At 45.0% G+C, this 22,480-nt stretch overlaps 1 protein-coding gene across 5 annotated transcripts in view; it reads left to right on the forward strand.

The window, feature by feature from the left end:
• EPHB1 (EPH receptor B1) overlaps positions 1–22,480 on the forward strand; it is a 353,412-nt gene that overhangs the window by 323,452 nt on the left and 7,480 nt on the right. For 4 of the 5 annotated variants that reach the window (XR_006582168.1, XR_006582169.1, XR_006582170.1 and 1 more), the window contains exons 15-16: positions 1,740–1,895; positions 2,429–3,787. Coding sequence is in view for 1 of the 5 variants with exons in the window: in XM_045030054.1 (XP_044885989.1) it covers positions 1,740–1,895; positions 2,429–2,537 (265 nt within the window). In the remaining 4 variants the exon portion in view is untranslated. Of the gene's footprint in view, positions 1–1,739; positions 1,896–2,428; positions 6,326–22,480 lie in introns of those variants that run through there. The other variant, XM_045030054.1, reaches the window with a different exon arrangement.

Genomic DNA, 22,480 nt, shown 5'->3' on the forward strand with positions numbered 1-22,480 from the left:
CCCTCAAAGCTCCCATTGGCCAGGACTGGGGAACCGCCTGCCCTGGCCCCGGTGCGCACTGCTGCCACCCCGGAGCTGCTCCAGGTAAGCGGTGCCAGGCCGGAACCTCTCCTGCACCCTCACCCCAACTCCCTGCCCTGAGCCCCCTGCCTGCACCTCGTACCCCTCCTGCACCCCAACTCCCTGCCCTGAGCCTCCTGCCTGCACCCCAACCCTCTGCCGCACCCCACACCCCTCCTTCACCCCAACCCCCTGCCCTGAGCCCACTGCCATACCTCGCACCCCTCCTGCACCCCAACTCCCTGCCCTGAGCCCCTGCCGCACCCTGCACACCTCCTCTGCCCCAACCCCTTGCCCTGAGTCCCTTCCTGCACACCGCTCTCCCTCTCACACTCTGCACTCCCTCCCGCACCACAACCCCCTGTCCCAGCCCTACATTCATGGCCCTTCATGCAGTTTCCCCACCCAGACGTGGCCCTCAGGCCAAAAAGTTTGCCCACCCCTGATGTAGGGTCATAGACCTAGTTGAGTTGTTGCTAGGCAATCAATTATCTAATTAATTTTGCTTTTCTTTTTGGTTGACAAATCATTCATGACGCAGTCAAGATTTGTGCAAATGTATCCACTATAAATAGCCATAAGCCAAATACCACAATGAACAATTGTTGTTGTTCATGGGTGGACTCTTTGCTATTGGTTATTCGTGGCATGTGATTGATGGTGAAAGTCACATGGTATTGTTTCTGCCCTTTAATTGGATACTGAAACTTTTTAAACAGGAGAATAATGAAAGACAAATAATGAATAGTACCCATGCACCAAATACCCATGCAAATAGTGGTGGTGTACAAGGAATTCTCCAAACTTTCAGATATATAATATCTGTGCATGAAAATAATCCTGAACAGTGAATAATAAAAGACATGAGCAAGATAGAATCAAATAGCCATGGTAGAATCAAATGGCTGTGCAGATGTTAGTGAACACTGAGTTTGCAGTATGCAGGGGCAGTATGGATAGGATAGGATAGGATAGGATAGGATAGGACGGTATAGTGACTCAGCGTTCCCAGGTACACTTCTGCCTCCTTGCTGAAAAGGCTGTGTTCCATTACCTCATGAAAACAGACGTTTGTGCCGATGTGCCACAAACCTTCACAAATCCTGCCTCTGTCACAAGTTACCATCTCCAGGACCACTTTTAACTCCATATAAAGACCTTGGCCTTCCAAACCATCTGCAAAGGACCTGTCCAGACCACACTTAGAAAGAGTTATGTTGTTAGCAGTCCACCCATCCTGCACATGTTCTACAATCCAATAGCCACAGTAAGTAGGACACTATCTGCAGTGCCTTTCAGCTCAGATTCAAGGTCTCTCTGTCTTCCCAGGTATTTTGGGGGTAGCGGCAAGAGGTGTGGGAGGGTATGGTGGAGGACTGAGAGTTCAGGAAATGTTGGAGGGATTTAAGATTTTTGGCAGCAATCCAAAATAGATGGACTTTATTTACATTTGGGGGTGGGGGGACTGGGATAGGTGTATTTTTAATAAGCACAAAATAAATGTACTTCTCAGTCATAGACTGGCAATGCTTCACTGATTATTCACAAGGTAAAGTGCTGGCAACCCAGCATGACCCTGTTTCTAGCTGGCTGGTTTCACCCTTGTTTTTGATCTACAGCATCTGTTGGCTTGTGTTTCCAGTCCAGCTTGACCTAGGCTCCTTTCTGTTGTGTTTCAGGCCTTCTCAGCCTCTGTTAGACCGCTCCATCCCAGATTTCACTGCCTTTACCTCAGTAGAAGATTGGTTAAGCGCCATTAAAATGAGCCAGTACAGAGACAACTTCCTGACTGCTGGCTTCACCTCCCTCCAGCTTGTTGCCCAGATGACCTCAGAGTAAGTGGCGCATACAGTGTACTCACCTAAACTCTTAGTCAGCTCCCACTGAAGTCATTGGAAAGACTTCCATTGACTTCTGTGGGAGGAAGATCTGACTCCAAAAGACTGACTTTCTCTTGAGATTGTCAATGCTTCTTGGTCGAGACAGGGTCAGAAGTAATATGAGAATTGCCTTTCTTGTGGTAGTTTACTACTTTCTCTTCCAGGAAAAAAACACACCAGGAAATGGAAAAAATAAATAACCTCAAATCAGCCAACTTTTTTGAACTTCAGATAGGTTTGGTTTGAGTTTGAGGCAAATATTCAGGTTGATTTTTGGTCTGTCCAATACATGATTGCTTATGAGCCTGCAAATACAGGTCCACTGCTTTAGATTTAGAGACGGGACACCTTTTATTTTGCTTTTCTCTCCTATCTCATCAGTGACACTAAAGAACAAAATAAGGTGTCTCTGGGACAAATACCCTGAAACATATTAAAGAGTGTAAAATTAAGACATCTAAACTGAACTACCTGTTGTTTTTTTACAGAGATCTCCTAAGAATAGGGGTGACTTTGGCCGGACACCAGAAGAAGATTCTGAACAGTGTCCAGTCTATGAGAGTACAGATGAGTCAGTCTCCAACCTCGATGGCATGACGTCTCTCATTTTATGGGGATGGGAAAGGGAGGGGAAGCAATGAAGGGTCAGAGGTGGAATGGGAGGAACAGACTGACAAAGCAGTGAAAAATGTGGAAGGGTTGAATTGTCATCTGAGAACTGTAGCAGCTGCAGACAAAGAACACATGGGACTCGTTTCTAACCGGCAGCTTCCGTTTCTCACTAACAGAAGCACACTTACCAATGCCAGGGGAAACAGCATATAAATAAATATAAATATGTACAAATCATATATTTAAAAGACAATGAAGACAAACCAATGTGTGTTGGGGAAAAAAATAGACTCCAATCCTACCACCAGTGAGCAGTAGTCAAAACTGATGAGAAACAAGGGGCCAGTGGGGTGGGGAGAGGTGCAAGAATTGAGTTTCCAACCCAGAGAAACCATCTTCACAACGACATTCCTTTTCTTTTCTTCTTTTGCTCCCCTCCCTGACCCTCTCTCCCACACCCTATTCCCTTTCTACTCATGATCTATGTGGAAGTGTCTTCAAAAGTATCCACAGCTACCTACTGTAATATCAAGATATTGTTCTGTCAAGTACCAAAGGACTTCACTGACCACTGCATGGGGGATCCAAATAAATCCAGTTAATGTCTTCATATTGAAGAAGAGATGTACCTTCAATAGAAAACCTTGTTTTTCTTTTGCTTGCATTTTTTTGCAAAAAGGAAAAAAAACATAATGGAAAAAGAAAAAGGTGTTCCCATGTGCGTGCTTGCACATTTGTATGTGTACTTTGTCAACTTACTGTGGATTCACTGCTTCTCCATAACAGAGAAAACAAACCAACCCAAGTGGAATGGACGGTAAATTCATAACCTCCAGTGGCACTGGTGGTGTTGGGGAAGGGACCAGTGACTGGCTTTGCTTTCTGTCTGGATCAATTGCACCTGGAATGTTTAATGAGAAATAAGAGAAAAATAAAGCAAACCCAACTCTCAATGTTTTTGCAAACTTGGAGGAAGAAGCAAAGGAACAGTCAGGTTGGATACTGCACGGGTTTCATATGGGATTATTATGAGATGCATAGTGTTTGTTACGGGATTGTTGACTGCAGAGGCAACAGGAAAAGAAGACGGAGAGAGACACTCTGGAAAATAGACTGGTTAGTCCTCCAGCATCTCTGTGATCTGCAAAAGATGGCTATGGAGAACTTTTTTTTCCATCGTGTGGACCTAAAGATTTTGCTATTAAATTACTGACTTAGGTTTCATGGCTTCAGAGGTAGGTCCATATGTTTTCGTGCCTCTGTGTCCATCCATCCTTCCCTATTGTATCTCTTTGCTCACTTCACTGAGGCATCTTCCACTGAATGTTTTCTGGTGTTTGATTTGTTGTTCATTTGTCAGTCTCTTTGCTAATTTGATCTGTCTAGTTAAAATTACTAGAAGTATGTCAGTGTTTACATAAAACGTTGCAAGAGTGGACAGTCTAGCCTCTCTCTGGAATATGTGAAGAGTTTATAAAAAGAATGAACTCTTAGTAAGGACTTTACTTAGCTCATTCTGTGTGAGTTATCGTGCTCCATCATCACATTCTTACAGAAATCACAGTTGTCAACAAAGTGTATTCATGGCATAGGGAATAGATTTCATGGCCCACTCTTCCAAACACAGAGGTCTGATCAGTTGGCTGAAGGAGCCTGCCTAGCTTCTGACCAGAATTAGCTGAGTTGCTGCCAAGCCTGGCATATGAGTGCCTAAGATTCATCTGCTTAAGGAATTTCAGTGGCTCAGTATCTCACATCTATGATTTGGTGGCTCACTAGCTCGCATCCATCATTGTGACCATGCAGAGATGTGATGGTCTGGAGAAAAAACAGAAACTTTTGGAAAAAACAGATTTTTTTCCATTTTTTTCTGAGACCCAGTATGGAAAAATTAACAATTTGGGGAAACATTTAAAAGAAACTATTATATGAAATATTTTCTCTCAGAATGAATAGTGAAAGAAGAAGGAAAGAAGGAAAAACTTGAGCTGTGCTAGCATTTCCAAGAATACATTAGTAACTGTTTAAGTTATACTGGTTCATAGGATGGCTAGGTTTGTCCACAATTACAGCACTTACTGTATAGATAATGATAATGCACTGTTAAAGAGTATAGTAACTCCGCCACCAGAATGTTTGATATATAGCTGAATTTACTGTTGGTCCTTAATATTCTGCTCTGTTAATTACATTATAGGGACATTCATTTTCCAAGCTTTTTCTCTAGAAACATGAGTTTCTTCTGTTCCTGCATGATGATGACAGGTCAGGTCTAGATACGTACTATGTCTGAGCCCAAAGGATATAACCTCCCATTATGTTTATAATAGTATTCATGTTTTCTATTTTCAACAATAGGCAAAAAATACACCTAAGTACCTTAGCGTGCAGTTGCAGTTCCCTCCCTAATACTAGGTGTATTCATCATTATTCTCTGAATCAAAACTAAAGAATTTATACTTAGTTCATAAATATACCAACAGTACTTTTTATGTGCTAACTAAATTATACACATTACATTTCTCATTCTTAAAGAAGCAAATAAAGTTTCATTTTGATAAGCACGTAACTACTGCAGATATTTCAGTTTTCCACAAATTTCTGTTTTTGTTTAGTTTTTCTGGAGGAAAAAAAGCAGAAACAAATGTGTTTGTTCCCTACCTTCAAAATTTCTGGAAATTGTACAGCTCTACTCTCTCCCATTTACTGCATAGATGCACTTATACAGCCAAACACCACTGGAGCTGATCTTCAGTCTGGGTGTAATATTGGAGGTGGCATAAAGGTAGTTCTATCACTGGACATATATTCTAAGCAAAAGTAATTCTGCCTGGTGGCCTGTACCTCTCCTCTGTGCTCTTTCAGGGGCACCAGATGTCTTCTTTCCCCACGTTGCAGTTTCAGATGGGCCATCTCCTGTGACCACTGCACCCCCAACCCCTGGAAAGGTTTTCTGTGGGGCATAAGGTTGGCTGCCTAGCATCCTGAAACAGTGTGACAAGTACCTTCCTGTTCACACCAGCACGCTGGGTGATGGGACCTAGAGACACTTCAGAAGTATTTGCACTATCATTAGGACACCTGGCCTTCTGGTTTGTCCCTTTCCTCCAGAGCTGAATGCACGAGTAGTGGGAGTTCTCTTTAGTTACTACCCTATTCTTGCAAGATGGGTAGCTTCCAATATCCAAGGACACCCCTTCCTGGATTGGGAGGGCTGTGGCTGCTCAGAGTTGTGAGATGGGAGAGCTGACATCTATCACTTCCTAAAGAGTTGTGGAGAGGGAAGAACAGGATACCCAATGTGCAAGGGCAAAGACGAAGGAGTTATAGGCTTCCCAGCAGATTTCAGTGGAAAGTGGACCCTGGCACCTGGATATTCTTTACATCGGCAGTTTTTGCTTGAGTTAGGAAAGTGTCACAAAGCTCGAATGAGGAATAGATACTAACAAATGCAAAAATGATCTTGTTTCAACTCGTAGAGTTTCCCCAGAGAAACAGGCAAAGAAAAACTCCCCTTGTCTGACAGCAGAAGGGACTGTTACAAGGCCTGTCTGATAGCCAAGCATTAATACCGTTTGGAATACTCACCACCGAAATCTGTATTCAAGCATGTTGTCACACCAAATACAACATGCATATGAAATATGCATTCTGCATACTAATACACTGTGTCACTACATTTCTGTTCACAGTTGGTAAGGGATCCTTTGTGTTTTTATTATTTCTCTTTTATTAGAAGAAAACTAAAGGTATAAAGCAGCATGACAGTGAAACTGACCAAATAAAAAAACCTACATTTATGACTACCTTGCTGCTGCTTATTATATGGGGTGGGAATGCTCCGGATAGGAAGTTGTCCCTCTAGCCTTACTTTGCCTAGTCTCTGTGGTTTATATGTAGTGCAAGAACAGAACTGAGCTACAACCCTTCTTAATGTGAAATCAATGGGTCCAATTCTGCCCATTGAAGTCCATGGGCTCTGTACCCCTCTGGCTGAGAATAAAATTGACCCTTCTGATTCCTAAGTAATTTAGTTGTTCTAGGAAGCCATGCTGTTTAACTCTACCTGATTATTTCCAGTGACAAATTACCTTTGTTCCCCTCCCCACCTCTCATATTCTCTGTCACTGCAAGCAAAACCTGTGTTACTGGTCTTGACCACTCACTGAGCACTGGCAGTGTGCTAAAAGCTATAAAAACATAAAGGAGAACAAGGGTCAAGCTCTTCCAAAATATCTCCTAACTGAGACTCCTACATTCATCTACATAAATGTAAGTCATTTTCCAAAGTGCTGTGCACCCAGCGGCTTGCACTGGTACCATAGATTCCCAGATGTAAAGATTTGTTAGCTACGTTTCTTTCCCAGGATCCATTAACCATCATCCTATTGTTTAATTTAACTCTCTGGCCTAGTGGATAGAGCTCTGTATTGGGACTCAGGAGACACGGGTGCTATTCCTGGCTCTGCCACTGGCCTGCCGGGTGACCTTAGACATGTCACTTCCCCCCTCCATGCCTCAGTTTCCCCATCTGAACAATGGGAATAATGACACTGACCTACTTTGTAAAGCACTTTGAGACAGACTAATGAAAAGTGCTAGATATGATGATTTAGAGTTTTATTCTCTCCTTTTTCCCATGGAACAGACCCTGGTCCCCTCTGTCTCTTCCAACTTGCGTAGACCAGAGAGTAGGCATGGTTAGTGTTCCTGATTTCCACAACAGGAAAGTGTTGAATTGCAGATGGAAGTGTGGGAAATAAGCATATCTGGTCACAAGGAGCTTCAGTTCTGCCATTTGTGGAGAGTGGGATATTTCAGCTGAGAACAATGCTATATTTATATAGCTTTGTATAAGAGCAGCTAATAGAAGCACCCATCTGATGCTCTGGGTGCCCTTTTCCAAGGCTGGGAATTTACAGTATTGAGAAAGTCACAGGAGACTGTTTAAACCCACTGCAACTTCCTCCACAATCCTGATCAGACCTGCTTCCAAAACTACATACCATGATACCATACCAGTAATTAACCCCACCCAGTTCTCCCCCATCCTCTCCCAAGAAGCCTGAGAAGAAAGGCAAGCTTTGTGGTGTGTCCAGAAAGTGAACAAATCTGACCCCAGCAGGTTCAAGGCAGGGAGCATGTCCCAGTTGAGGGGATCTTTCAGAGAATGCCTTCCTCTCTTCCATATGGAGGGATCTGCTGCTTGAGCACATCCGCTGATGTCAGCTGTTGTGCAGCAGCATCATGAAAGAGGCAACCAGCTTCCAAACCACTTAGGCCTCTAAAGGGCAAAACCAACAACCTAAACTCCACCCAGCAGCCCACAATGCACCTATGTGCTCCCAACTAAAAGCTCCACCTCATACAAGTGCTGTCACATTCTGGATGAGTTTTATCTTCTGAGTGGCCTCAAGGTACATCCCCCACCCAGGACAGTACATTTCAGTATTTGAATCCCGAGGTGAGAGGTATGGATCAGCACAGCAAGGGCCACATCTGAACAAAAAGTGTCCACTCACCTTGCAAGGACAAATAGTAAACCTGCTCCTAGGCAAAGCTGCTACTAGAGCATCCAGAAGTAGCCTTGAGTCTAATGAGACCTCTAAGTCACAAATGTGATTGTGGAGTAATGGCTGCATGCCACCAATTATTGGTGCTGATATAATTCTTGCCAATTCTTCTGGATGCTGCCCCAAACCCAACTAATATTATCTCTGTCTTTTTCTGGACTGACCTTCAGTCATCAAGTCCTCATCCAAATCCCAATCTTCTGCAAAGACTGGGTCATCATTTCACTGCACCAAAAGCATCAGCTATAATGGAATACTGCAGATGCTGTGGACCAGGACTTCCTCTTAACCCTCCTGGTGGCCTCGTACACACAGTGGACAGTAGTGGGGACAGAGCAGGGCCCGGCTATACTCAGTATGAGAGACAGTTAGGGTGGACAAACAGCTGCTCATCATTATCTTCAAGGTTCTTCTGTATTAAAAAGTTCAAAACTGCTACAAAATGATTCTTCTTCTGCTAAGAACCTTCATCCAGTCAACAACCTCTCATGAGCAGCTGTACGAAAAGCCACTGAGAGGTGTAATAAAATTCACATGGATACATTGTCTTTATCTTTATTCAGGGGGAGATCATCCACCAACAAAAGCAGTACAGTTTCTCTCATACACCGAGGTCTAAACCAAGAATGACCAGGGTCAAAGAGATCTGAAGACTGCAAATATTCACGACCACCTTCTCCATAGTCTTACCCTCAAATACTGGAGATTTGCTACAGGTGGTCTGGTGGTCATTAGCAAGATGATAACTCAAGTAGAGGCCTCCTTGGGAACACCTGGGATCCTACCCTCAGCATTGACCATTGCTACTGTGTCATCACCAGTCTTTACCAGCCAGCAGAGACATGGCTCTGATACACAGGCAGTGGCCGGAAGCACCCCCACCATTTCCAGAACTTGAGCAACACTGGCTAAACCTCAAACGGGAGTCTCTGTGCTGGTGCACTCAGGACATTGACCTAAACTGACAGATGCTGCAAATGCTGTCTGAATTCCAGCCATTTGTACTGCAGTGGAACAAGCAAACTCCTCACAAAAGTGAAAAACTGGACTACATTTCTAAGTGGAGGCAGCTGGGATTAATCGGGCTATCCACCACCTGAAGCAGTTCTGTTGTTTTGTGACTTTGCAGATGCTATGGGGGACTCAATGACACCTCCATGTCAGAGCATAAGTATTTTAAAATTCTCAGATTGGGACTTCTACCAGCAGCTCTTTAAGCATCTCCCTCTTGATTAGTCTGCTGCAAGTCGTCTTTAAGACTTGGTGGCCTGTGAGGGTAAAGTTACCTCAGCAGCCAGGGATAAAATATCCTTCTAATAGCCCACCATCCCATCAACAGAGTGATCAATGATTGCCCAGAATCTTTCTCTAGGTTTTCTTGGGTGGCTTTGGTCCCTCATCTTAGTGAGAGAGAAGCACCAAAGCAGGAGTCTTCCCAGACCTAAATAATGTCAGTGGGTTCCATGGCAAATGACTCAAAATGTTGCACCTATGCGTATTTTAAAGCTGCTTTCTAGAAATGAATGGTTAGGGGATTTATGGTAAAATGAGTGGGGCTGGTTGAAATTCTTCCTTCAAAACATTTGTTTATATAGTTGGAAATTGTAATGAAAAGTTTTAGTGGTGATAGAAATTTTCTGACTTTTCAATAGAAAACTGAAAAAAAAAGACCCTTCGCTCCCAAAATTTCTGGCTTCCCTGACTCCTCCCTCCTAAAATTTCCACAGGATTCCCTGCCCCCCAATACTTTCCAGCAAGAAATAATTAGCATTTATGTCCAGCTCTAAAGATGAATAAAATGTAATAGCCCCTGTTTGCAAGTCTTGTGGAACATTTCCCTTAAACTCCTGTGTGTGTGTGTCTCTCTCTCAGACACCCCCACTCTCACTCCCACTCTCAAGAAAAAAAGTCCTACAATGGGTTGTGCAAACTCCAGTGTGAGGGGCTTTATTCCTTCCCCTGGTTTCTCATTGCAAGAGTTCGGCTCTCCAGAGTTGCTGTCACCATTGACCACGAAGGTTACACTCTCCACCACAGGTAGCAGAGCGTTTTCAGTGCAGGGCCCACGTCCCTGGAAGTAGCTCCTTCCAGGAGGCTGAGTTTAATGAGCTGCCAGGCACAATGTAATACCTGCCTATTGGGTCAAGGCTTTGTACAAGGTTTGCTTTAGCTTAATGTTAAAGAAGTGGAGATCTTATGGAAAGAAGTGAAAGGGCAGGTTTGCTGTAGGCCTTAAAGATTGGGATGTTGTTATTGGTTTTCTAAACATAAGGTATCTAGGTGCATGGCAATAGATGTGGAGCTACATTTCTGGCTATGTAAGTGAAATCATAACTACATTCTTCCCATCCCTCTGCATTAATCTGAAGCTGTCTCTACAAGTGAAGTGTGACCTGCCCTTCTTCTGTCAATTGTCTGTTTTTCAAAGAGCAGGCCCCACATGATGCATTACATAGAGATCAAAGGTTAAAGGTGACTTGAGGATGTGAGTAGCAATGTCCCCGAGGGACCTTTGCAAAGATAAGATTGACCAGCTGTGCAAGGAGGACTATTGTGTGATTTTAAATTATTTCTAGAAGCATCACCTTCAAAAGACATGACCTCCAAGATTATCTGGCTGGGCACTGTGCTGACTTCCCCAGCAGTATTGACTTGGGCAGGCTGTACTTTCAGGAATAAAACCCAGTTAGGGCCAGTTGGATGTGGACGAGAGAATGTTAATTGAGAATTCTCCTACCTCTTGAGTTGAGCCAGCATGACTGTTGACTGATCACATAATAAAATCTTTGGCCACTCCCTTCTATGAAGAATTTAAGATTATAACATCATCCCCACATTTCATTTCCTTATTCTTCCTCCCAGTTTTCTGTCTCAAAGGGTCTTTCTCCCCCATTGTCTTAACCAACAGCTCGACCAGGTTCACAAGAAATGGAATGTCACCACCATGTGAGATACAAGGAGTTTTCTCCTGTGAAATTCAAACACCAATGCTTCAGACTTGCATTTCTGAACGGGTTTGGCCAGCTGGAAGAGTGACCTCCAGATTTCCAGGGCTCTATTCTAAGGCCCTGTTTCTGGAAAAGCAGCTTCTGGGTAGCCATGTCCATTTTGCACTCATGGTGTCTGAAATGGGCACAAAGCTGAACCATGGCTCCCTGTGTTTTCCCTCTACCTGCCGAAGGCAGCTCAGTGCTGCTCCCTTTGGAAAGCATAGTCTCCTCACTGAACAGTCTCAGCCTGTCCTCGCTGCAATGCCTGCAGCTTTTCAGCCCACCTGCTCCTTTCCATGCCCTCCTCTGGCAACAGAGGACCCAGGGAGGATGGGAAGAACAGCTAAGGCCTGCCTGTAAACAATCCCTCTTAGATGTTTCTCCCACCTGGCTGGAGCCACAGTTAATACTGGGTGGACCCAACTCTGGTCCCCATCTCTTAGTCCTTTTAGTGGGCTCTGCCCTTTCTGGGCTGCCTTATATTTCCTTCCCAGTGGGGACCGAAAAGGGAAACAAACATTCCAGTGTGTCTGAAAATAAACCTTTCTTGGAGCCAACCCAAAAGAGAAATAGCCAGCGATACCCTCTCACTTTGGGGGTGCTTGCAGAGTGGTTTTACAAGAGTCCTTCTGGCCGGGGAGCTAAATCAGGCTCAGCTGGGAGTTCACTACATGCCCCATAGGGTTGGTGGTCTCCAATAAGGAAGTTCCCGCTGCTGCTGCAGGAGCCCCTCCAGCTAGTTCCAGCTCCGAAGTCCTTTCTGCTTTGCAGACAGCAGCTTCCTCCTTTTTAAAGGCCTCCTTCCCACCACCCAGACCGGCCATTCTTGCCCCTTCCCCATCAGGGCAGGGTGCACAGGCCCCATCACACCGCCCATCAGCAATAATGTCCCACAAGGCCTCTCACTTGCCCCAGCAGCAAAGGAGTAATGCATCCATCTGCTTTGACACAGCCAAGCAACAGCTCTGCTCTGGGGAGTGGAGGGACTGGCTTTCCCGGCTTGCTTGAAATCTGCTACTGCCAGCTCCAAACCCTGCCTCAGGGAGGCTGCTAGAGCCCATGGTGTGGGAAGCCTCCAGCATGGCCAGCCTCCCTTCTCCTGGCTGTAGGAAACAAAGGGGGGTGGGCCCTCCAGATTCCTCCCTTTCACAGTTCCTCTATTTCTTCAAGTTATTCTGCTCTCCTTTGTGGCTTTGTAAGGACCCAGCGGTGTCTGCTCTGACCCAGTGCATTCTGGTGTGTGGGAGTAGGACAGTTTTGTTCCTGCCTGTGTATTTGTCCGATTTTAAGGAAGGATGTTTCGTCCTTGCACTAGGGTTGCCAGTTTTGGTTGGACATGTTCCTGGAGGTTTCACCTGACATAATCTTTAATTAGAGATTAATTCTAATTTCCTGGAGACTCCAGGACAATCCAGGAGGATTGGCAACCCTATCCTGCACTCAGATTGTCCAAGGCATCTCTTTTGTCAAGGAGGTTATGGAGTCTTCAGAAGCTGTGGTGCAGCGCTGAGCCTTTTACAAGGAGAGCGTTGGGTGTGAAAGCCTGCAGCCAGGTAGCCTGTGGGACTGCCAGGTGGGCATTGCAACTCATCCATTTCTTTCCTGGACCTGTGGATTCTAGTGTAGGAGAAGATAAATGTATCGGTCAGAACCAAATTGCCCTGATTTTTGTTGGATCCTTTTGCTGGCCCCTTCATGCTGCTGCTTTTGCACTTTGTTCAGCCATCAGGGCTTTCCCGGAGTCACGCCAAGGCAGATTATTGACATCTCTTCTTTCTGCCAGCTAAGAGATAGCACCTCTCCTGCTTCATTCCAGGGCAGGGGTTGCAGCCAGAGTGGGTGCCACAATCTGGCTTATGATCTTTTCTTCTTCCAGTTCTGATGCCTCTGAAGGGAGGCCTCTGCCCACTTGGCACCCTTGGAAATGGCAACAGGCAACATTGTCTCTTCTCACAGGCAGAGGAAGATCTGAAGTTGGATGTGTCTGTACCTAGCTCAAATGAATTCTGAGTTGTTTGTCACCAGGCTCACTACAAATCTGCCAAGCTGTCTCTTCAGTCCGTCTTGGTCTCTCTTTGCCCAGATGCGACATTTGATTATGGCCCTTGCCATCCCAAACAATTTCTTTTAAAATGGCAGATGCCTCCAGTAACACTGAGGGATGTGCTTTTTGACAGCCAGTTTAACAATCAATGTCTTTTTTGTTCTCTCTTGTGAGGCCAGGCAGCTTTGCAAGAGGGCAGCATGGCATTGTAAGAGGGCACCAGTGTACTGCCATTTTCACTCAAGCGCACATGACTTTGGCAGTTCTGCCATCATATTTTTTTATATGTCCCACTACAAGCCCCGAGAGGTGCTTATCACCCATTGCAGCTCCCACTGACTTCAGGAACGGACTTGGAGAGATGGAAGTGGAGGGAGGGTGGTACCTGGAAAGATGGAGGGGGGCATAGAACTGCGGAGGTTGGCCTGGACCCTAGGGCTGGGAACCAGGTTTAGGCAGCAGACCAGTCCCATCCAGGCCCTCCCTATGAATTCTCCCTTCCTACTTGTGACTTGTTAAGCCCAGCACGTATTACATCCCTAATTCTGAGTCTTGCTGTCTGAGTGCATCACTGTTTAATTCCTTTCCCTCTCTATTCTCCATGCCGCCAAGTCTGTCCATTTCACAGGCTGGCGTTTTTCTGGCAGTGAGTCTATCTTTCTCACTCCCTGTTTATTTCTTATGTCTATCTACTTATCAATCTATTTGTCTATCTTGCCTCACTCTTTATTTTCTTTGACTGAATCTATCTTGTTCTCTCGCACTCTCAAATCATGTCCTTTTACTCTATGAAATGCTTTTCAATTGTCAGTTTCATTTCTACATTTCTATGGCAACCACAAAATCTCAGCCTAGTCATCATCTTTTTTTTTTTTTTTTTTTTTGCATGTAGTGGATTTGCTAGGAGACTGCTGACAGGCTGTACTTCAAGTAATTTATCTCGTAAAGCAAACAGCTGTGGGGAGGGGAGAGGGGGCAGAGCTGAGGGAGGTAGGCCATGAGAGGCTGGGGCCTAGGATATGAAGTGACTGAAGGCTTCCTGGGGTCCCCAAGCTGATAGCTTTGTGATTGGGGTGGGAGTAGGGGCGTAAAACTTGCTGTGAGTGGCTTGGAGAGGTGCTTAAATCTCTCTTACAGCTGTGGACAGATGGTATGGTGTTTGTTAAATGGCTGTTTACAATTCCACTGAGCAGTATAAAGCCCTCGCTGCCCGCTCAAGAAGCAGTTGGAGGTGTGGAAGGCTCGGATTGCTGTGACAGAGACAAGAGCGGGGGTATGGGGGTTGGGGAAGGAGCTGGTGTGTGTGGAGAAACGCACTACACCACACTCATTCTTGAGACTGTATCGTCCAAAACCTGCAGCCTCTGGAGTGGAAGATGCTCTTGCATCATGGGGATCTTTGACGCAAGACTGGATGTCCTTCTACAAAACATGGCACAGGACATGGGCTTCATGGAGAAAACACTGGGTGACATTCTCTTGCCTGTGCTGTGATGCTCAGCCTAGATTATTATGTTGGTCCCTCCTGGCCCTGAAGTATGACTCTATTTCGTTGGTGCCCAACAAAGTCAAACTCACATGTTTCCTTTTCCTCTGGAATTCATCACTCTCTTTATAAAATGCCATCTGTGGAAAGTCAAGGCACATGAGTGTTAGACTGCTTTCTGATAGCAGTAATTAAAATGGGTTGCAGTGTAGCTGGAAGCCAAGGTAAAGTCAATCGCTCTCATATTAGAGACAATAACAGCATTAGAAATAGGGAGAGAGGACAGATTAATAGCATTATTATGTGGCTTTTTATAAATAAAGGAAATATATTTTACACTGTTAATGACCTTCAAATTAACGGCTCTTTGAAAGCACTTATGTATATTTAATTGTAAATGTTGCTGAAAGTCAAAGCGGGGATTGCAGTGAAAGCAGCAGGAAGCCGGTTTTTAAATAAGAGCAAACTCAGATCATTATTTCTAAGCCTGTCAGCTTTGGGGAGTTTTAATGTATTCATTTTCCCCCCAAGAAAATTGTTGGTGGTTTTTTTTGCACTTTGAAGATCTCCACTCTCTCTCTGTGGGCAATGACTCGAGATCTGTGTTGTACTTCCTGATTTTTCTTTTTGGCTTTGTGCTCATTGAGAGAGGAATCACGTTTATTGATATCCAGTCTAGGAGCACAAAGGATTTGGTGACCTCACAATTCAAGGTAGTTTAGTAACTGGTGGTTACTGATGTAGCATAGTGAGAGGTTTATTCTGCCACAAATAATAATGCTTACCTTGTAGGCAGCAATTTTCATCCAGAGATCTTAGCACACTCTATAAAGGAGGGTACATCTCATTATCCCCTTCTACAGATGGAGTAACTGAGGTACAGAGAGGTGAAGTAAGATGCCTAAGACCAACCAGCTGGTCAGTGGCAGAGGTTAGGTCTCCTGACTCCCAACACAGTGCCCTATCTCCTAGACCGCAGACCCTTCCAAGTGAAGAGAAGGTGGAGAGAACCAGAATGGCATAAAAGTAAATGTCAGAGTCCTTATTTTCTGAGAACATGTGGAATGGCTTCTCCCTAACTCCCATTAGCTTCAGTGGGAGCCGAGTTAGGCCAACACAAACACTTTGGAAAATCCCATCCAAGATATTTAATATTTCTCTGTGGGTGCAAATAGTTTAAACTAAGGGTTCATAGGAATTCTTTTTGCATATGTGTTGTTACAAAAGCTGCCCAGACCCCACTATTACAAGGTGCATACAAATAGACTTCCCAAGAGACCTTGGGGTAATCTGGACATGATGATTTGGAAGAGAACCTGGTGTCTCCTACTGATTGGGATGCTGCAGGAATATTCCAGCTGGTAGAGGCAGGGAATCTGGAGCAGAATAAATACTCAGGCTTCATTTACAGCATTTTTTAGTGAATTACCATGATCATTGTTGCTGATTTACAACTAGGGTGTACACATTTGCATTTCTTACATCTCTTTCCTCTGATCTAGAAAAGCTGCTAATAAATTTGAACCACAATATGTTCATTTAGAAGTCATTATTTTTAAACATTGAATTTAACTTTAAAAAATTCAATAGGTTTCCAACTTGAGAAATGGATTTCCAAACCCCATAATAGATTTTCAAACACTGCCAAACAAATTCTAACTCTTTGTACTTCCCCCTCCTCACCCACCTTCATTTCTTTGTATTTGGGTTATATGTGATTAATTTATCATTTAAAGACTTGCCATTCTGATCAGAGTTTTAAATCTGCATCTTGCACTTAAAGCAGGTGTTCTGTATTTGCTTCTTCAAAGTTCTGATTGAGTAAGGTGATCCACAGAAGGTTATTCAATTTACATGTCATAATCTGATTTGGCGGCTCTTATATCAGAGCCTGCCACGATGGATGATGATCTAATTATAACTTGGGAGCCTTCCAAATTATTTTCAAAGAAGTTCAAGGAGACCCTCTTGTGAAATTCAAAATAAGATTCCCTGGGACGAGAGAGAGAGAGAGAGAGAGAGAGAGAGAGAGAGAGAGAGAGAGAGAGAGAGAAAACGAACTTAGTATTAGAAACTTCCAAAGTGATTCTGGGGAGCAGACAGATACCCCATTTTTAAATGCTTGCTGCATTCACAGAGTAACATGAGCCCGTGGGGTGGATGCAGTGGATGTCCTCAGTTCTAATCCCAGAGCTTCCACTGAAATTCTGTCTGACCTTAGGCAAGTCTCTTTACCTTTCTGTGGCCTGTTTGCCATCCCACCCATTGTGCATTTAGACTGTGAGGTCTTTGAATTTAGGGCCATAGAAATTGCCAGATTGGAGCCAACCCAAATCCATCTAGTCCAGAACCCTGTTTTTGACAGTGGCTGGTACTACATGCTTTGGCGGAAAGCCTAAGAACCCTGCAGCAGGCAGATTTGAGAATGGAAGGTCTCTCATTATGTGTTTATATAGCCCCTAGCCCAGTGGAGCCTCTAGGTGCTACTGAAATATGACTACTAATAAAGCACAATGGCAGGTTCTACGCCAAAATAGTGCTGAAAGAAGTTATTCTTATGGCAAATTTGTCATGGAAGTGTGCCAACCCATGTGAAACAGCCTGAGATGCTTGAACTCTGATCAGGTTTTTAACTTTACATCTTCCTCTTGTTTATGCATTTGGGTCTGGTGTAATGTGCATTGGCAGATGTCAGCCTGTATGTTTCTGTGCAGAGTGAGCTACTTTTATAGTCCTGCTCTGACCAGGGGAAGTGCCATTCCAGCCACGCTTTTTGTGTGTGATGGTGCATGCTAGCTCCAGCAACTGGAAGCAAGAGATGAACTTTAATAAAAAATGAATTGGAAGCCTCCAAAAGCATTTTAACCAACTCTATTAAGGAAAATGGGGAGAGGATGAAGGTTGGAAAGAGGAAAAAGAGGGAGGAAGAGATGATGGAAGAAGGTGACAGGAGTGGGGAGAAAAGGAGACAGAATCTTTGGGGTTGATGCTAATTTCCCACCAGTTTTACACTGGTGCAAGTCTAATGATTTCGGTAGGGTTACTCTAGACTGACATCTATATAAGGGAAAGGAGAATCAGGCCCATTCAGTTCTGATATGGGTGCAGTACGTTTTTTTGTGGTCTGTCCAGTATGAGTTGGGCTTGTTATCATTTCCCATGGCAGTCTAATTTGCAACCTCATGCTATAATAGCTAACAATTAAATAAAAGCAGCAAAGAGTCCTGTGTCACCTTATAGACTAACAGACGTTTTGGAGCATGCATCTGACGAAGTGAGTATTCACCCACGAAAGCTCATGCTCCAATATGTCTGTTAGTCTATAAGGTGCCACAGGACTCTTTGCTGCTTTTACAGATCCAGACTAACACGGCTACCCCTCTGATAATTAAATAAAAGGCTTTCCTGATATTTGGCCTAAATTCCCTTTCTTAATTTGATTTCAGTAGTCTTACTTATATCCCTGTGAAATGCACTAAGGACCAGGTTCTACCACTGTTATGCACAGTGAGTAGTGACTTACTCCACAAGTAGCTGCTTGATTTCACTGGCACAACTTGACCAGTACGGTGCTACCCAGGAAGTGTGTCAGAATTTATACCCTTCAGTATCTCAGCTCAGATTACTATAGAATATCAGGGTTGGAAGGGACCTTAGGAGGTTATCTAGTCCAACCCCCTGCTCAAAGCAGGACCAATCCCCAGACAGATTTTTTTTTTGCTTCAGATCCCTTAGGGATTGAATTCATAACCCTGGGTTTAGCAGGTCAATGCGCAAACCACTGAACTATCCCTCCCCCCAAAATAGAGCTGGAAGGGACCTTGAAAGGTCATCAAGTCCAGTCCCCTACCTTCACATCAGGACCAAGTACAGATTTTTGCCCCAGATCCCTAAATAGCCCCCTCAAGGATTGAGTTTACAACGGGCCAGTTCTCAAACCACTGAGCTACTCCTCCCTCACCATGGAGTCACCAATCAGGATTACTTGTCTCCTTTGTCTTGCTGGTGGCTCCACTTTACTTGTTTCATTGAGGTTATCAGTTGGGCTACCCCGTGTTCTTTTCCTTTTGTCACTCTGCTCCTCATCTGACCACTTCTCAAGTGCAGAATATGGTTGTTGGTGAGTAGAAACACTTCACAGTTGGTGTTCTCTAGCCTTTTGTGTTACTCATTCTATTCACCACATTTGTCTATCTATATACTTGCTTCTGCAGAAGCATTCTAGCCATTGTGTCCAACTTGTGATGGTTCTAATGGTTTACCCTTTGGTGCTTAATAGTTTTGCTTTCTTGCTTTCTCCCATTGATCTGATCTGCTGGTCAGGCCCTGGTAAGTTTTCTTCCAGAAAGCAAATGGCCTTGCACTTCATGTAAATGTAGTTCTCCTGGTTTTCATTCAGAAGCAGCAACACTGCAAACCTTGTGCATCAGCTCACCTTTGGATCCATGCTGTATTCCAGTTATGCTGTGTACTTTCTTCAAAAGAGTTTGGTAGGACTTCACAGTGCCTGGCCTGCTCACTTCAGCGGCTTCTTCTAAGAGCTTCCTGGGGAATTCCCATGGAAATCCTCTGCTAGCTGTCCAGAGTGTTCACTCAGCATTGGCATTTATCGCTATCCTCACTTCCAGCCCCCTCATTATCAGCACTGGCTCACTGCCCCAACTTCTCAACCAGCCCACACATGCAGCTCTCAAACCAGGTACTTAGGAATGCACATCGCCCTCAACACCAACAGCACTTTCAGCTATTCACCGCTCTGAATGCGGCAGTTGTCATTCCTTCTGTGCTCTCCTTGCAAACACCCCCTGAGAAACATTGGGGCTACCTTTCCTCTTCTCTCCGTGCTGCAGCAAGGGGAGATGACACTGATTTACTGGTGAGCACCTCTGACCTCATCATCCCACTGGACATGACGTCACAAAACCACCACCCAACAAAGGTCATAGGCCAGCTGCATCTTCATGGAGCAGGAAGAGGAAGGACAGCTCCTTCTGTCCTTACAACCTCACCACTCGACCATGCCATTTTTAGAAGGCAGCAGAAGAGGGAAGAGAGGATGGAGGAAGCCAGAGAACGAAGAGGGAGAGCAGAAGACAGAGCATCCGTGTTTATTCCCATCCAAGGATCCTTTATCCCAGGAAAAATACTATAATGCTTTACTGTGCAGGGTGTCACTTAATAGCTTAATAGTTGCAGAGCTATGATTGCATGAGCATACTGCCTGAATTTCATTCCCAGCCCAGGTCAGAGTAGTTCCTTGGCTCGTTGATGGAGCAGTTTAGATGTGACCAGCACTGACTGGCTTAGGAAATGGAATTTCACTCTGATACTAAGTTATCCAGCTCCTTACGCATGATGGTTAAAGTCCAGTAGCAGAATAGCAGGTTCAAAGGAATTCCATCTCTGTTGGCTTTAACCCCCTCAAAGGTATTGCATTTGCTAGGTTTCCTACGTCGCTATTTGTCCATTGCCACATAAAAGTAGTTCTTTGTTTGCCTCCCCTTCCCCTCTCACTGACCTGGTGCCTTCTTCGTGTTCTTCCTTCTGTCTGGTTCTGATGTCTCTGTATTATTATCAGCATTATAGCAGTGCCTAACGGCCAGACCTGAGACTGATGCCCCACTTTGCAACGTGCTGTATGAGCACATAGTGAGGGACAGTCCCCGCCTGCCATGAAGGATTTAAAGACAGCAGATGGGAGGGAAGACAGTGGCACAAACAGGCGATGTGCCATGCACAGGGACACACAGCAGCTCCGTGGCAGAGGTGGGAACAAAAGCCAGGTCTCCTGACTCCTAGTACTGTACATTATGCACTAGGACACACTACCTCTCATCACCATAACTTTCCATTCTCTTCTGTCTCCCTTTCAGTTGTCTTTCTCTCACACACACTTACCCACAATCTTTGCTTTCTTTAGGGTATTTTCATCCCTGGAGTTACTTCATTGAAGTCAATCCAGTTACACTAAGGATGAATTTGTCCCTCCATCTTGATGATTATCCTCAAGGGTCTCATTAGGCAATTGAACCCTTGTTTTGAAGGTGGGGAGAGAGGGCATGAAAATGATGGTTTACATCAGTGCAATTATCAATGCTAATTAGTACTGAGTGGGACTGACAGCATGAAATACAGACCATGCCAAGTATTATATTTGAGGAGCAAGATGCCTGGGGAGTTTCATATCTGAAAGCAGACTGGAGCTCTGTAGAGCCTACCACAGACATGTGGGCTTGCAATCTGCACAAGTCAATTCTTTCCCCATTCACCAATTTGCTAAAATATTTTCACAGGATTTCTGGGTCCTTCCCCTGAACAATTTAGAAATGAGCCCACCCAACATACTTTGGATTTCAGAATCACTTAATCCTGATTTCCCCTCTGTGGCCCAGAGATTGCATTAGTTTGAAGAGTTGGGAGAGCCCAGCTCCTGCTGTCAAAGAGTTGATCATTAAATACACAATTTCTCCTACTGTCATTTCTTGATTGGGTTGGATTTTATTCAGCGCACAGAGCACTGGTCTCTTATTTGATTAATAATCTGTTTATTACTTATTTTGTATTAAATAGGGAAAACCCAAACAGGACAAAATGGATCACAACACTGAAGGCCTGGATTGCCTGGGTGGGGAAGGGATATGGGGGGGCCTTCTCCCACCTTATGCCTCCTGCACAAGGGCTAGGGAAGACTCTTACATCCAGGCCCTTCAAGACCAAGGAGAATGGAAGGAGAATGGAAGGAGCCACAACCAAGATTGAAACTAAACAATTCCTCAGCCTGATGGTTGGGTAAAGAGGCATTGGTCTTCTGGTGGTGCCACTTTCAGACTAGACAGAAAAGAGGGGACATGACTACCTGCGTTCATGAAATCTATCTCCTTGCTGCCTTTTCCCAGCTTTGCGACGGATATCCTGTGTGACTTTGGGCAAGTCACATCACCTGCCTCCAGCCCAATTTCCCCAGCCTCAGGACAGGGAATGTAATACTCTCCTATCTCACAGGAGTGTTGCAAGACTGAATTCGTTTATGTCTGTAATGCACTTTGAGATCCTCAGGTGCAATGCCCTATACCAATGCAAAGTATGATATTTATTATTGATTCCAGGGCAGCTCAGCATATGTACGTGGGTACTAAGCAGGATTTTCACATTGTACAGAGCCAGAAAATGTCTGTAAGGGGCAGGGCCGGCTCCAGACCCCAGCGCACCAAGCATGTGCTTGGGGCGGCGTGCCATGGGAGGGCGGCAGGTGGCTCTGGTGGACCTCCCGCAGGCATGCCTGCGGAGGGTCCGCTGGTCCCGCAGCTCCAGTGGAGCATCCGCAGGCATGCCTGTGGAGGGTCCGCTGGTCCCGCAGCTCCAGTGGAGCATCCGCAGGCGTGCCTGCAGGAGGTCCACCGGAGCCGCAGGACCGGCGACCGCCAGAGCGCCCCCCGCGGCGTGCCGCCCTGCTTGGGGCAGCACAATTCCTAGAGCCGCCCCTGGTAAGGGGCTCATCTTTGCAGAAGTGTTAAATGAGATTTGCCTAGTTCAGAGAAGCGTGATTTGGGAGCCTGCGTATATTAGCAGGCTTTACTCTTATCCTGCCTCTTGGAGTGGTCTGGATTAGCCGAAGGAATGTGTAGGTACGTAGGAAGAACTGCTGAACACCCTAATGAAAATGAACACTTCTCCCTGGATGTCCAGCACCACCCAGGGTCAGGGCCCTGCTATAGCCAAGCCAGTGGAAACAGCAGACTGAATCCTTACAAGCTATTTCCTTTTCACCTGTCTTCCTTGCACCTCTTTGACTCCTTATACTTTGTGCAGGCTTCCCACTCACTCTTTCTCTTTAA

The sequence above is a fragment of the Mauremys mutica genome, chromosome 9, assembly GCF_020497125.1.
Source record: "Mauremys mutica isolate MM-2020 ecotype Southern chromosome 9, ASM2049712v1, whole genome shotgun sequence".
Classification (NCBI taxonomy): domain Eukaryota; kingdom Metazoa; phylum Chordata; order Testudines; family Geoemydidae; genus Mauremys; species Mauremys mutica.